The sequence below is a fragment of the Protopterus annectens genome, chromosome 9.part0 (genome assembly GCF_019279795.1).
Source record: "Protopterus annectens isolate FY-2018-M chromosome 9.part0, PAN1.0, whole genome shotgun sequence".
Classification (NCBI taxonomy): domain Eukaryota; kingdom Metazoa; phylum Chordata; order Ceratodontiformes; family Protopteridae; genus Protopterus; species Protopterus annectens.
In genome coordinates this window covers 1509499122-1509515111 of record NC_056743.1, presented here as the reverse complement: position 1 = coordinate 1509515111, position 15990 = coordinate 1509499122, and the positions used below count along the sequence as shown (strand labels likewise).

The 15990-nt window shown below is 41.7% G+C and overlaps 1 protein-coding gene across 1 annotated transcript in view; it reads right to left on the bottom strand.

Moving 5' to 3' along the window:
- Nucleotides 1-15990, bottom strand: part of NIBAN3 (niban apoptosis regulator 3) — an 828390-nt gene that overhangs the window by 299249 nt on the left and 513151 nt on the right. The window contains exon 6 of the mRNA XM_044084452.1: nucleotides 14684-14799. Within this exon, the coding sequence (XP_043940387.1) occupies nucleotides 14684-14799 (116 nt within the window). The remainder of the gene's footprint in view (nucleotides 1-14683; nucleotides 14800-15990) is intronic.

Sequence of the window (15990 nt, the reverse complement as noted above, 5' to 3'; positions counted from 1 at the left end):
GATGAGTAGAGGGGCACAATGACCTCTTTTGAACTGGATACAAACCCTTTTGTGATTAGGTGGGCCACATAGAAGGATTTTCTAACCACTTTGGCAATGTGATTATCAAAGGAGAGATTACTATCTACTTGGGTCCCCAGATCTCTTATTATGTTTTTTGTATTTAGAGGGCTACCACCTATGTGGTAGTTTGTGTGTACTTTGTTTTTTCCAAAGGGGATGACTATGCACTTTTTGGCATTTAGCTTGAGGCCATGATTTTGACACCAGGTATCCGTCTCAGTGAGACCCTTTTGGAGGATGTCTTTGTCAGCCAGAGAGTCAATTATAGCCCCTAGTTTGCAGTTGTCTGCGAACTTGGTCAGTCATAGTCCTCCTGTTCTTGCCTGTACCACTGAGAAGTATATGTCGAACAGGTGGGGTCCTAGGACTGAGCCCTGGGGAAAGCCAATTGTAACCGGTTTAGAGTCAGACCTAGCTCCTGCAACTCTCACCATGTGGGTTCTGTCTGTGAGCCAATTGGCAACCCATCTTGTGACATAGGGGTATATGTTCAGGCTGGTGAGCTTGTTTATAATACTAGAATGGAGAATGGTGTTGAAGGCCTTTGCGAGGTCTAGGTATGCTGTGTGTGCCACCTTTCCCTCATCTATAGCCTTGGTAACTCTCTCAAAGAAGTCCACCAGGTTTAGGAGGCATGATCTGCCCTTAACAAAGCCGAACTGGGTAGGGTCCAGTGTTTGGAGGTTCCCAATGTCTCTGTTAATGAGTTCCATGATGATGCGCTCCATAGCCTTGCAGACCAAGCTAGTCAGGCTTATAGGGTGATAGTTCCTGGGGTCTGTTGTGGCTCCACCTTTGTGGAGCGGAATAATCATTGCTGTGCACCATTCTATGGGTACGTAGTCTGTGGAGCGGCTGAGTTTGAACAGTGTGTTTAGGTGAGGGGTTAGTTCATCTTTGAGCTCATGTAGGACGCAGCCTGGGACACCATCCGGTCCCATTGATACTGTGTTTTTGGCTTTGGAGAGGGCTGTTTTCACCTGAGTGTCTGTGATTTCAGGGGCTCTACATTCTTCTGGTATGGTTATGGGCCCTTTTGGGGGTAAGAGGGGAGTGAAGTTTGCACTAAACCTGTCTGCTAGGATGTTGGCAATATCGCTTGGTTCAGTGTATTTTGTGCCATTCTGCATTAACTCCAAGCAGATCTGAGCATTGCCACTTAGATTCTTGACATAGCTAAAGAATGCCTTGTGGTTATCTTTGGAGTCCTTGGCAATTTTTCTTTCGAAGCTCGCCTTGGACAGTTTTATGAGGGATTGTAGTTTCTTGCTGATACTGATCAGGGATGTCTTTCCTTCTTGGGATTTTACTCTTTTCTGTACTAGTTTCCTATTGTATAGCTTGGTTATGGCAGGGGTCCACCAGACTGGTTTTCTTTTCCTGGAGGAGTGAGTCTTGGTTTTGCTTGGGATAGCACAATCCATACATTCTTGTAGGTGCCCATAGAATGCATTAGTAAAGGATTTTGCAGCTTGGACAGCATTATCCTTTAGCATGGGGGCTTTGAAACTTTCCACCTCAGTCTTAATTAATGTGAAGTTTGCTTTTGAAAAGTTTTTCACAGTGGTTTCCTTGTCCAGGGGTCTGGGCAGAATGTGGATATCCAAAGTGATTTGTTTATGGTCAGATCTAACCAGCAAGGGGTGTGAAATACCGGTCGCCCATGTTGGTGATGACACGGTCCAATATGTTGTCACCTCTGATGGGAGTGTTGACCAGCTGATCCAGGACGTTTGAGTTTATAAATTCTAGGAAATGTTGGGCAAGGGAGTTAGTACTTGAGTAGTTCTCCCAGTTAATGTTTGGGTAGTTGAAATCACCCAATATTAGGGTATTTGGTAGGACCTTTATGTTTCCCAGTATTTCCAGAAATGCGGAATGGGGGTCCTGGGACATTGTGGGTGATCTGTAGCAAGCTACAATTTAAATTGCAGTTTTGCCCATTGTTAGTTGCACATAGATGATCTCTGAGCATCGTGCTGTGCCATTAACCTGGAGGTGTGGGTATCCTTGATGAATATGGATACTCTCCCAACTTTTGTATTTCGGTCCGGGTTCTGTGGCCGAAATGTATGGTATGAGCTGTGGCCTGGTAGTGCTGGGGTGCTCTCTGGAGTCTTAAACCAGGTTTCTGTTACTGCTCATATATCAATTGTCTCCATACTGAGGAGTGCCTCAAGTGTGTGCATTTTGAGGTTTAGACTTCTGGCATTGAGTAGCATTACCCTCAGATTTTTGTTACTTGTGCTATATATGGTGGTGGGTTTCTTGGATAACATAAACCTGAGATGATTCTGTTATGCCAGAAACAATAACCATCTTGTTGTATGTCTCAGTACACTAATTTGATAGACACAAAACCTAATAAACTAAACTGAACTCAAGGCCTTAACAATTATTCTCTGAAATGGATATCTTGCTGGGTTTTAAATATTTGTAGGGAGCCTGATCTTCTTATGAAGGTGCTCTAACACACTGGCATAACTCAATTGTCCAGATTATTTTGTCTCATATTTTTGGTCTGTTCCTCATAAAAGTTGTGGTTTTCTGGCAAATCACTGAAGACTGAAGTTAATGATATATGTTTGAGCTTCAGACAGTATATCCTTCAGAAAATGCATGCTAACCCAAATGAAGTTATTGTAGTTTATAAGAGCAATATTTATACTATAACCTGCTTTGAAGACCTGTTTTGAAGACCTTTATTCTCTGTCTCTCTCTCTCTCTTATACAATCTTTATGGCTTATACCAAGTAAACTATTTTTCAAAGTTAGCTTAACCTGTTCTCTTCCAGTATCCTCAGTTACAATGTATTCATTTCAATAGTTACCATAAAATCTGACATATGGGTATACTTGTTTTTCTGTCCAGTAAGACCCAGTGTTAGTACACTTTTTAACACAAGCAACTTTACAAATACAGTTTCAACACAAGCACATGTAAATATACAAATGACGTATAAGTCTTTACAAAACTGCAGCTAGCTATGCTGGCATATGTTACAAATCCTCTGCCCTACTTCTCCTAGCATAGCTGGCAATACCTCACATCATCACATTTCTACTCACTTTGAAGATTAAGATAGTGTCTCAAGTGCCCCTGGAGCAACACTGCTTGAGAGGAATGAGCCTGTTTGGGAATACATTAAACCATACCCTGCCTTGACAGTTATCTGCATTGGCATTGCTGACCCCACTACAGTGCTGTCATATCTTATGCCTGCAGCCCTAGGCTCCACCTTAATAACATTGCATTTTGCTAGCTGGCTTAATGTAAACATGTTAAGGGATTGTGGTCTGTAACTACAGTGAATTTCCTTCTATACAGCTAGGGATGGAGTTTCTGCCATGCCCATACTATGACTAGACAATCTTTTTTTACGGCTGTATAAAATATCTTCCTGGGTTGGAGTCCATGGCTGAGATATACAACTGTGTGCTTTTCTCCCTCTGAGGAAACCTGGCTGAGTACAGCCCCCACTCCACAATTCAAAGCATCCACCTGCACAACAATTTTTTTGCTGTAATCTGAACTGGCTAACACAGGGGGTCCTCCCAAAGGCCCTTTAAGCTTTTGGAATGCCTTCTCACAAGCTGGGGTCCACACTACCTTGTCTGGTCTGTTTTTCCTCATCAGGTCTGTGAGGGGAGCAGCTATTGTACTATAATTGGGAATGAATTTTCTATAGTACTCCGCTGTCCCCAAGAATGCCCTCACATACGTTTTGGTAACAGAGGCAGGCCATGCCTGAATAACTTCCACTTTAGCCGGTCTGGCCTAATCTTACCACTCCCCACTCTATGTCCCAGGTAGGAAACGTCTGCCATACCTACCTGACATTTACTAGGCTTAATGGTCAACCCTGCCCTTTGCCGTCTGCCTAGGACCTCCCTGACATGCTGAAACTGCTCATGCCAGGAAAGGCTGTAAATGGCAATATCATCCAAATAAGCAAGGGCATAATCTCCTGCCCCTGCTAGGATACAATCTACCAGTCTCTGGAAGGTCAATGGGGCATTTTTCATCCCAAAGAGAATCTTTGTGAACTCGTATAATCTGATAGAAGTCACATAGGCTGACCTCACTCTAGAGGGGGGAGTCAAGGGTACCTGTCAATAGCCCTTGGTCAAATCAATAGTGGCCAGATACCTAGCCCCAACCAGCTGCTCTAAGGCTTCATCTGTCATAGGCATGGGGTAAGCATCTGTCTCTGTGTGAGTGTTTAGTTTTCTGTAGTCCACACAGAACCTGGTGCTGCCATCTTTCTTTGGTACCAGGACCACTGGGGAGGCCCAGGGACTGCTGGACTCCTGGATTACCCCCCAGTTCTAACATTTCCTGTATCTCCTCCATCAGAGTCTGTCTGACTCACTCATTAACCCTGTAAGTGGCCTGGTTGATAGGCCTTTGAAGTCCTGTATCCACATGGTGCTGCACCATGTGGATACACCCAGGTTTTCCAGTGAACATATCCTCCCAAACTCCTGTAACACTGCTCAGATTTCTCAACATTGGGTAGAGGATAGCTGCTGGGACATTGCTACCCCTTTCTCTGAGGTGTCAGTCTGAGCCTCACTGAGGAGATCAATCACCAAATCCCCCTCAGACTCTTCCTGCCATACACTGCAAATACTCAACACCAGGGTCTCCCTATCATGTTAAGGCTTCATCATGTTAACACGGTACATTTTGTGCCCCTGCCTCTTGCCTAGCAGTTCTGCCATGTAGTTAACATCACTGACCTCCCTTATCACTTTGAAGGGTCCCTCTCAAGCTGCCGGCAGCTTATTGTGTTTGACAGGAATGAGAACCATAACCTGCTGTCCCAAAGTATACTATTGGGCTCGAGCATTTCTGTCATACCATAACTTTTTCTACTGTTGGGCTCCTGACAGGTTCTCCTGGGCCAAGCCCATGAGCTCCCTAAGCCTTTTCCTGAGGTTTAAGACATATGCCACAACAGACTCCTTGTGGAATTCATACTCACCCTGCCACTCATCAGAAATCAAATCTAAAGCCCCCCCTCACCCTATGTCCATACAACAACTCAAAGGGTGAAAAACCTGTGGATTCCTGGGGTACCTCTCTGTATGCAAACAGCAGATGGAGCAAATATTTGTTTCATTCTCTCTTAAACTGGTCTGCAAATACCCGGGGGATAGTCTTTAGTGTAGAGTTTAACCTCTTCACAAGACCATTAGTCTGGGGGTAGTCTTTAGGTGCTTCACGCCTCACAGCACTCCCACAGACAAGCCGGCAGGTCTGACATGAAATTGGCATCTCTGTGAGTCAGTATTTCTCTCGGGGAAACCTACCCTGCTGAAAATCTCTAACAAAGCATTTGTCACCTTCTCTGCCTTGATGGAGGACACAGCCACCACCTTAGGGTATCTAGTAGCATAATCTACTGCCACCAGGATATACTTCTTCCCTGCAGAACTTTGGGTACTCAAAGGCCTCACAATATCCATAGCTACCCTCTGAAATAGCTCCTCAATCACAGACAATGGCATCAAAGGAGGCCTTGTTCTCCTGCCTTGCCTACTTTTTGGCACTGCTCACTGGTCCTGCAGTACCCTGTTACATCCCTTGCAATCCCAAGCCAATAAAAGTTCTGCATAATACATCTCTTGGTAAGCTTTATGCCCACATAACCTGCAAAAGGAATGTCATGGCCATGGCTAGAAGTGCCAGACGGTACTCTCTAGGAACTACCAACTGCTGTATTACCTCACCCTCTAGCCCTCCCCCTCAGGGGTCCACTCTCTATACACTAACCCTTTGTTCTAGTATAAAGACTCCCTTTTCCTTGAGAATCAGGCACCCATTTAGCCACCTCTCTCAAGCCTTGTAGTGTAGGGTCCGAGAGCCGAGCCTGTCTCTGCTCTATCTTTGTGATCCTTCCCAGCTCCCTTTCCATAGGAAGCCTAGCATCCTCTGACAGTAGTGCCTCACTGTCAACCTGGGTACTACCACTCACCTCTGCCCTTGCAGTCACTCAGCACAAGGGGGACATCAGTACCTACCAGCAGCTGTGGTTCACCTTCAGGCTCACTGCTACAGGGTAGCTCTCTCCCTGAAATAAACACCTCACTAGCCCTGGCTTCAGGTGTGGGGTCTGTCTGGGTATCCCCCAGGTTACCAGACCCATATGCTTGTCTCTCAGCTTGACTGCATGTAACTACATGCATACAAGGTACCACATTATCAAAATCATTCCCTATTAAGACATCTGCAGGGATATCCTCAAACACACCTACTTGCCTGCTTCCTTTTCCATCCTCCCTGTCAAGGTGAAACCTGGCCAGAGGCATTTGGAATGGGATCCTTCCTAAAGCAGTGACTGCAGAGGACTGTTCAAGCAAGTACTGCTCCTTTTCAACCACTGCACACTTCAAAATGGTTATGTCAGTGGCTGTGTCTGTGTTAGCAGTGGCCTGCTTTCCATCTACTAAGATAGAATATATACTCTGGTGATAGTTTGGTACCCCTGTTGTCTCCAGACAACTTACCACTGGCATACTGTTATTCCCACTTGCCGGCTCCCCCACCTTTTGTTCCCTACCTTGTCTCTATGGGCATCTATATGATACATGGCTCCACTGGTTACATTTAAAACATACTGGCCCTATACCTGAACTAGTGGCTTCCCTTGTTACTGGTGAACTCTGTTGCGGTGGTTTAGGTTGCCCACCATGGGTTTCCTTATATCCATGTGCAGCACTGGGTATCCCCTTCTTGTGCAGTGATGCTCTGCTTGCTAAGTAGAGATCCCCCCTTTTCCCCAACTCATCTGAAGAGTTACACTCCCAGTCTGCCAACCAGATTTTCATGTCCTCAGGCAAAGTGCCAAGGGCTTGTTCCCTCATCAAAAGGTCTGCCAGCCCTTCAAACATGGTGAACTGACACCCACTCACCCACCTATGAAAATAAATGCTTACCTCAGCAATATAATCACATACACTTTCATCTGCCTTGCATCTACGCTCACAAAACTTTTTTCTGTAAGCTTCTGGTGTTAAGTTAAATCATGCTAATAAGCATTGTTTGACTTTATCATAACTTAAACAATCAGTATCAGACAATTTAGAAACAGCAGTTACAGCTTTATCATGGAGTAAGCGAGTCAGGAACTGTATCCATAGCCCTTGATCAACATTATACTGTTTACATACTCTTTCAAATATATGAATAAAACTATACAAATTTTCACCTTCTGTAAACTGTAGAAGAAATGTACTGACCTTTATTGCTTCAGCATTTGGTTATTCCCTTCCTCATTACCTCCATGACCTGATGAAGAGTCAGCATCTCCTTCTCATTTTGGCACAGTTTCTCATTTTCCTCTGCCTCCAAACACCATGGTCTATCTGCTGTTTCTAATTCAATATGTTTTGCCTGCCACAATCTCTCATTTTCTTCAGCCTCCAAAAGCTGCAGTCACTCTGCTGATTCTAATTCCAAACATCTGGCCTTCAGTAGAAGTCTCTTTAACTCCAGATGGATTTTTAAGTCCTCTGAGGAAAAGGTGAATTGTCCAGTTTCTGAGGGCTGCAAATTTCTATCACCAGACTGGTTATACTCCTGGTTGCTGGTCTGAGCTGCAAATAAGGGTGAAATAATTTCCTCTTTAGTCAGGCTGGCATGCACCAGTACTTTGGCTTCACACACCTTGGCCAAACTGGTTCTTTGTCAGCTTGTCATAACCCTCTGCTGACATCTTTGCCTGCTTTCCCTGACTAAACTAAACTAACAAAAATAAATAAAACTGTTGTGAGAATGGAACCTTGTATGTTTAACTTGTGGCTGCTGAGAGTACACACACCTTTAGTGATAACTTCCTACAGGCTACGAAAGTTGGATTAATAACCACACTACTACTCCCCAATATGTGACGTTCCACCTCTGGGCCCGTAATCAAGGAGCCTGAATCCTCACTACTGACACCGGTGAGGGATGTTCACTTGGAACAAAAATAGATATACACAGTATTTACAGCTGCAGCTTTCTGCATCAAGCACAATTTCCTTTAAGAGCACAATGGGAACACACTCAGTCTGGGGGCTGGGACCCTGCCCAAGCCACCAATAAGATTTCTCACCGGCACAGCTGTAGAGTTGAGTCCTCAACCAAGTGTCCAAGCCAAGTCCACCACCAATCCCTCTGTGAAACCAGTGCTCTGTGTCCCTGCTCCAAGTAGCTGACACACACACACTCTTTGAGATTTGATGTTCACACACACACACACACACACACACACACACACACACACACACACACACACACGCACATAGACATGGGAAAGGCTGGCTCAGATTTACTAGCTATGCCCCTCTGCCCAGACTATAAGGTAGTTACTGCCACCAGACACTGCAAAGCCAGTTACTTTAAGGCTCTTACAAGGCTACCCAATTATACTGAGTGAAATCAATACTACTACAAATGGTAATGTTGACCAAACAGCAAGGCTTTCATGAGCGGCCACAGTGTTACCAAATAAATATAAGTACCCTCAAAGGTTGAAATATTCTCTAAAGGACCAAGTACAATGAAAAGTTTACATATATTTAATAATAAATAATAAAAAAATGAAAATACTAAATATCAATTTACAATAAACACCAGAGTTTCAATCACAGGAAATAGTAAAAATAACATAGATGAATAGATTCACACAGATACAGAAAAACAGTACTTAACTAATCTCACTATATCTTCCTGACTCATCTAAAGAATTACTATTCCCTGGTTTCTTACTAAAGCAAGGCAAGGTGAAGTGGGTGAGACATTCTTCTTTGTCAGGTTACAAAAACAGACCGCCCTGAGACTTCAGTCTAATCTAGTATTAAAACATCATTTTAGTGTTTGATTGCAGAATGACATCACACACATCTGGTCATCTGACATCTGGTTTCGATACCACCCTATGGTTGCCACCCATCCTGTTGTCAGCGGGACACTCATGGGTTGAGCCTTTTCATCCCGTTTCCCGCATTCATAGACAGTGGGACTTTAAAAGTCCCGTTTTCCACTTTCAGCGCTCTTGAATTGCCATCGCCGTGGAAAAGCCGAAAATACTTCTGGTTTTTCCATGGCAATGCGGCTACGTCACCAACCCAGACCTGCAGTTAGAGGGATTCCCTGCTAGGTCCGGATGGTGTAATTCAAGCAGAAATTGGCTGCTGGGATTGGAGGGGGGTGGGGATTCACCTCAAAGAGCCCAATAAAGATCGCAACTGTAGAGTAGCTTTGTCTTAGTGCTCTACAGCTGCGAAGGAATTGAGACTTAAGGTCTGAGATTTCCAATCCCAGCAGCGAAGAAGCTAGCCAACCAGCAAATAATCCAGCCAGCCAGCAATGAAAGCAACTTGCCAGCAAAGAAACCAGCCTGCCAGCAAAGAAACAAGCCTTCCAGCTTGCAAGGGAGCCTGCTAGCCAGCCAGCCCAGCCACTTGAGCAGACAGAGCCAGTCATCCAACTAGCCATTCCAGCAGGAAGGAAGCAAGCTAGCCCAGCAAAAACTGTGATAGTGGTAAGTACATAACATAGCATTTTGTGGCTTTAGTTATTTAAAATGGGAATATTGTGCTTTATTTAAGTTTTTAATGTTTAGAGGTAGATGGGGATGTAGTACGCAGTATTTAAATCTGTGCAGTGGTTATTTTGAGATTTTTGAGTAGTAGTTTTTAAAGGTATAAAACCTGTATGTATATGTAATTGTTATCGTTCTTAGGGGTATGATTTGGAAGCATTACTTTTAGAAGGCTGAACTGTGTGTATATATGTTTTGTTTATTTCTGGTGGGGGGCAGTGAAATATAAATTTAGTGTGATGTATTTCTATTGTCGTAGCTTTTTCTGGGTATTTTCTGTTTGCAGATAGAAAATGTTTGAGCATAGTTTGCACTTTTGTGTGTGGAAATGTGTGCAATTTAATGCTGTTTTCAGGAAGTTAGGCTATACTGTTTGAGTAATTTTTCCTGTTAGTTCTTGCAAGTCAATGTGTATGTGGTACAAGTCTACCTTTTGAGGGGGAATGTTAACAGTTAATGTAGTGTATTTATTATTCTAGTAGGTACATGTTGCCAACTTGCCAAAGCTGTTTCAAGATTGTTTTCATTTATACTTATAAATGTGTGCATTTAATTTTTTATGCGTTTTTAATAAGGTTAAAATGTCCTGCTTTGCATGTAATGTGAATATGGGTGTGCTGCTTTTACTTGGGCCTGTTTATTGCATTGCTGTGCTGGGTAAATTACTCTTAATTCCTATGTTTTGAGGTAAAAGGAGCCCATGGAGTCTGCTGTACATTGTAGTTTATTTTACTTCTCTTGCAAGAAGTATTTTAAAAGGTAAAATATTTACGGGCATTTTTCCTGTTATTTTTTATTTATTTATTTATTTTTGTGGATGCATGCTCAGAAGTTAATGCAGTGTATTTGAAATTGTGCTAAACCATGTCGTTGTTACAGAGTAGTTTGCTTTTAGGGTGCAGTTTGTAATTTTGTGTTTTTCTTTGCTTTAGCTTTAATTTGCTAGTGTGCAGTATGTAGTAGTAGGGTACAGTATGTAGTTTTGTGTTTTTTCTTTGCTTTAGCTTTAATTGACAATAAAAAGTCTTAATTTTATACGTGGCTTGTATGTGGTATGTAGATTTTTTTAAGTTTCCTTTCTGAATAGTCATGGTTGGTTTATGAATTTTTTTACTTTTTAAATAAACAAGTGTCTGTTTAATGAGTAGTGTGTTTTTTTATTCCTTTAAAGTTTATTTACTGTTACAACTGAGTAATGTGTTTTTTGCAGTAATGCTTCACTTCATTTAAATGGTTTGAGTTTTCAGTATGCTGCAATGTCACAATTTTGTATCCATAACTGTAATACTGCATCTCCTTTAACACCTCTGGTGATGTTGTGGTGAGAGTGTGGCCAGTGTCATATTGGTCACACCCCCTGTCCTATTGGCCACACCCCCATGTCCCACTTTGGCCTTGTTAGTGTCATATTGGTCACACCCCCTGTCCTATTGGCCACACCCCCATGTCCCACTTTGGCCTTGTTAAAAGGTGACAACCCTATACCACCCCTTTACTAGAAACGGAACCAGAATTTAGCACATATGTGTCAATAACACATACATACATAGAGCTTTAAGATCTGTTCCAGCTTCTGTAATTCATAAAACAATTTCAAACTTCCACTCCTCCAGACTAGCAATTAGTTTACTGCTAAAGACAATACATAAGGCTTTCTAGTACAGACATTTTGTCTCTGGCTGCATTGAGACCTGTGAAATACAATCTTTATGGTTTATATTAAGTAGTTTAATTTCAAACTATTTTTCAAAGTTAGCTGGACTGATATTAACCTCTTTTCTTCCAGTATCCTCTGTTGCAATGTATTAATTTCAATAGTTACCATACAGTCTGACTTCTTTTTCTTTCCAGCAGGACCCACTGTTGGTACATTTTTTAACACAAGCAACTTTACAAATACATTTTCAACACAAGCATCTGAATAAATCAGTTTGATATACAAATGACATATAATTCTTTACAAAACTGCAGCTAGCTATGCTGGCATATGTTACACATCAACTGCCCTACTTCTCCTATAATAGCTGGCAATACCTCACATCATCACACCCTCATTATTTATACTTTGTCTAGACATTTTTTTTATTTATCCTTTGTTTTCCATGTTAGTCCCACTAGACTAGTAGCTTCTTTTCAAGGGAGACCTGAGGTGGTATTTATACTACTGGGGGAAATTTGGCCAGGTCGTTGGAGAACTCCAACTCTTTTCAGTAGGTGTCATGGGATCTTTTACATCTACCTGAGCTACCACCAACTCAAGCATATGGAGCCATACCTCTCAGCTGTCCAGATTTTTGCATCATATTTTTGCTCTGTTCCTCATACAACTTGTGGTTATCTGTCAAATCACTGAGGATTGATGTCACTAAGTAATAGGATACATTTGAACTTCAGACTTCATGTCCTCTCTGAAAATGCATGCTAACACAAATTCTGTTATTCTAGAGACTTCCAAAGTTTATAGGAATAATATTTAAAATGTATCCCTATTTTTGAGCCTTTGTCCCCCATTATTTTAGGCTTTGTATAGATTTATTGCACTAAGGTTGAGAGGTATGGATGGGGCCTCAGTTTTTAACATATTATCTGAAGGATGACATACTCAAAAGTGCAGAACCCCCCCCCCAGTACAGGAATAAAACCCACAACCTTCTGCATCAAAAGCGAGAGTGCTTACTGTTGCATCACTGACACTGCCGTACTCCCCCATAATCTCTTTGGTAACATAAAGTTGAAGTGATTCTATTATAATGTCACAGTGGAATCACGAAACAGAATATAAGGTGACCACTGACACTGATTTAAGAACACACTTCATTCCAGTGCAGAAGAAATAAAAGTTTGGGAACAAACTACATTGCTCTGGCCTCCTTCTGCTACAAAGGTTAGAGTGACAAGTCGGAGCAGAGTCCTGGTGCACTGCTAGGCACTAGGGTAGGACTGAGCCATCAATCAAGTATCAAAGGCCAGAGCAGAGGCAGACCAGGAAGGGGCCAACCAGGTGATATAAAACAAAAGGCCCATCTCAGGTAAGCCTTTTCCCCACTGAATCTAGTGAAGCAAATGGTTAACTGGCTTCACTCATAATCAGTGTATATTAGTGGCACAGTTTCTCTTGGGCTTAGCTCTAGACTGATGTTATCAAGACCTATAGGATCATTGGGCCTGTAGTATGCTGGGTGGGAGGATTTTATAGCTCTTACTGAGAGTGAATAGAGTTTGATCTTACATGTAAAGAAAAAAGGACAGCAGTAATGTCTAAATATTAAATATACAATATAAAATAGCTTATGGACTGATAAGGGGATTTCCTCATGATGGACTATCCTATAGAAGTTATCTATTAGACTGTTAGTAGTTAAACAAAAAAATGAAGAGTTAATGTCAACCGTATTGTTAATTTAATTTTCATATTACATCACAGAATGTTTGTAGCGCTACTGGAATGGTTGGGGAGGGGAGAAGCCTGTGAGTATGCATTGCTCCACTGATGTTAAATGACAGCTTGGAACATTTATATATGCAAAGCATTCATGTTTTGTGCTGCTTGTGCAGACTTTTCGATCCTGCTAGAAAGTGTGGCTAGTGGGTGACTGTGAAAAGAGACACGTTGCTGCTGTTTTTGAAGTTAAATAGCAGCCTGAACGTCAGGTTTACAAAAACGTTCATGATGTACTAAGGAAATATAGTATGGACTTAGGGCTGAAGCTTATGATTGTGCGCTGTTTCCCTGCACAAAAGTTTGTGTATGCAGGATATGCTTTGGAAAGGAAAATGTTAGAAGATTGAGCAGCAAGTTAACCTCATGGTCAGTGCCAAATTGGCATTGCTTTACAGTACAGTGTGTGAGTAATTGATGTTGTGGTTTCAAGTAGCTGTGCTTAGAAAAAAATCTGAGTAGGAGCATGTGGCAAAAAGTGGAGACCAGTTAACAATTCCCCACCGACAAAGAGCATACCTTTTTGTAAACTGAAGGCCTGAAATTACAGTCGTTAAATACTGTGTGCTGTGTGTGGAGTAGAGAGAGAAATGTACTACATTTTTTTTTTATAGTTTATGTTATGTATAATGGAAGATTGAAACATAATACTTTGTGCCTGTGGCCTGCTTGTTTCCTTGCATGGAGTTTGTGTAAGAAGGGCAATGTCTGCAAAATTAAGTGTTAGAAAATTTTGTAGCAAATTAACCTTGCATTTATATGGGTAGAATTGTTGCTTATTTTAAAAAACTTAGGACATGTAAATAACGCTGTGATTTCTAGTTGGGTAAAAATGTGATAAAGAAATACATATTGCATTCTTTTTTAACCCCTTTCTGTATGCCCTCCACATATCCATCAGCTGCTTGGATGCACCATTTTTCTTTTACTTGTCCCTGTTACTATCCACTGGGGCTGGGACCACACTAGTGGTGGACTGAGAAGGGGAAATGGAGTGAAGCAGCTGGTGGAATCACACATACTACCCTGTGTTGTTAAATGGTGTGGCTCAGATTTTGTGTATGCCCCGCTTCAGTGCTAAAATATTAATGACAATCAGAAGGGGGATTGCAGCACTGTCCCTGTCACCGGGATGTGACACATCACAGTCCCAATCCATTAAAAAATGTTAGTCACACTTGGTTTGGCTGGGTTATAGTCAGGGCAAGTTTAATTTTGTAATGAAAGCAAAATACAAATGCCACTTCCTGTCTATGTCAGTTTCTCTCTTTCTCTCATATATACCCCCTCCACATACACACACACACACACACACACACACACACACACACACACACACACACACACACACACACACACACACACACACACACACACAGATTACTGCAAACCTTACTGATAGATAGATGCTCATAATCAAGTTAATATCACTTTGCTTATACAGCTCACTCTTAAATAGAAACGTGCACACACTAATGCAGCTTAAATGGTAAAAAGCAATCAGATGCAAACTGAAAACACTTCACAGCAAATTACTTGTTTCTTGGTTGAGTGGACCTATCAAATGCTAAATAAAACTTTGACAAACCTCAGACTCTGTTCCAAGCAGTAGCTCTCCTGTCCCATAGATTCCTTTTTCTTGAAGATAAAACCGAACTGCTTCCAGAAATGCTTCAGACGCAAATGTTCCTCTCCTCTGCACATCTAAATAATGAAATATCTGTTAGTGTGCTTAACAAATAATTTAAAATCAAGCAGTTGTTTGCTAAGATTCAGAGTCTTGATTTTTTGAAGTGGAACAAAATACATCTTAAGAGTTATGGGTACATATGAAATACTAGATGAAATAAAAAAAAATAACAGCCACCTGGGTGCATATACTGCCATCTTTTTTCTGTTTTTGTACATTTAGCATAATGCAAAATTGTATAAAAGCATCCTAGGTAAGCATTCTGCTAACACTAGACAAGGATCCATAGGCACACCAAAACGGTTTTGTTTTACCCTTGGCTATGTTCCTGTATCATTGTGACATTTCTGTAATGATTATTAAAACAGGTATGCACTTAAATCTTTCTGCTGAAGCTGCATAACTGTGGATAATTGCAAAATTATTCTGTGTTAGAAAATGTTACAATTTTATTGGTTAAAATATATCAACTGAGTGCATGCTTTCCCTACAATAGAAAATCTCTCATAAAAATAATCATCTGTTGCTGGAAGGAGCCCTCTTGGAAGATTATAATATGGGAAATACCATACTATTTGATGGTACGTGCAAATAGTTTGCTGTAGATTTAAAATTAGGACTGGATGTACTGTGTGCATAGTAATCTAAAATGTATAACACTGTTACGCATGAACCAGTAATGATGGCTGTAGAAGAACTAGTGGTGGAGTACTGATTAATAAGATTGATAATAAGATGATCAAAAGGAGGTACGGAATGTGTTACACAACAAGATGGAGCTGAGGAAAACACGGTGGTAAAAGACTTAAAGATCAATATTAAGATCCTGCATTATTTAATATTTATGAGTAAGACACTGGGCTCAATTCCAAAAGATTTGCTCTCAGTGTAAGTGACCACTTACACTGAGAACAGATCTTTTAGAATTTGGCCCAGGGTCAGCCTTATGTCAAGTAGTGCCCTAGGCAAATGGGCTCCACAGCACCCCCCCCCCCCCACACACACACACCACCTGGTGTACTCATCCTGATCTATTTACACCATCCATTTTACTGGAAAAGCTCCCCTGCTAGACCAGTTCCCTAGGCAGCCACCTAGCTGGCCTATTCCTAAGGCCGGCTATGATCTGGCCCCCTGATGTAAGCCTGTTTATAGGTAGGCTTTACACTGAAGTAAGTCACTTATACTGAGAGCAAGTCTTTCAG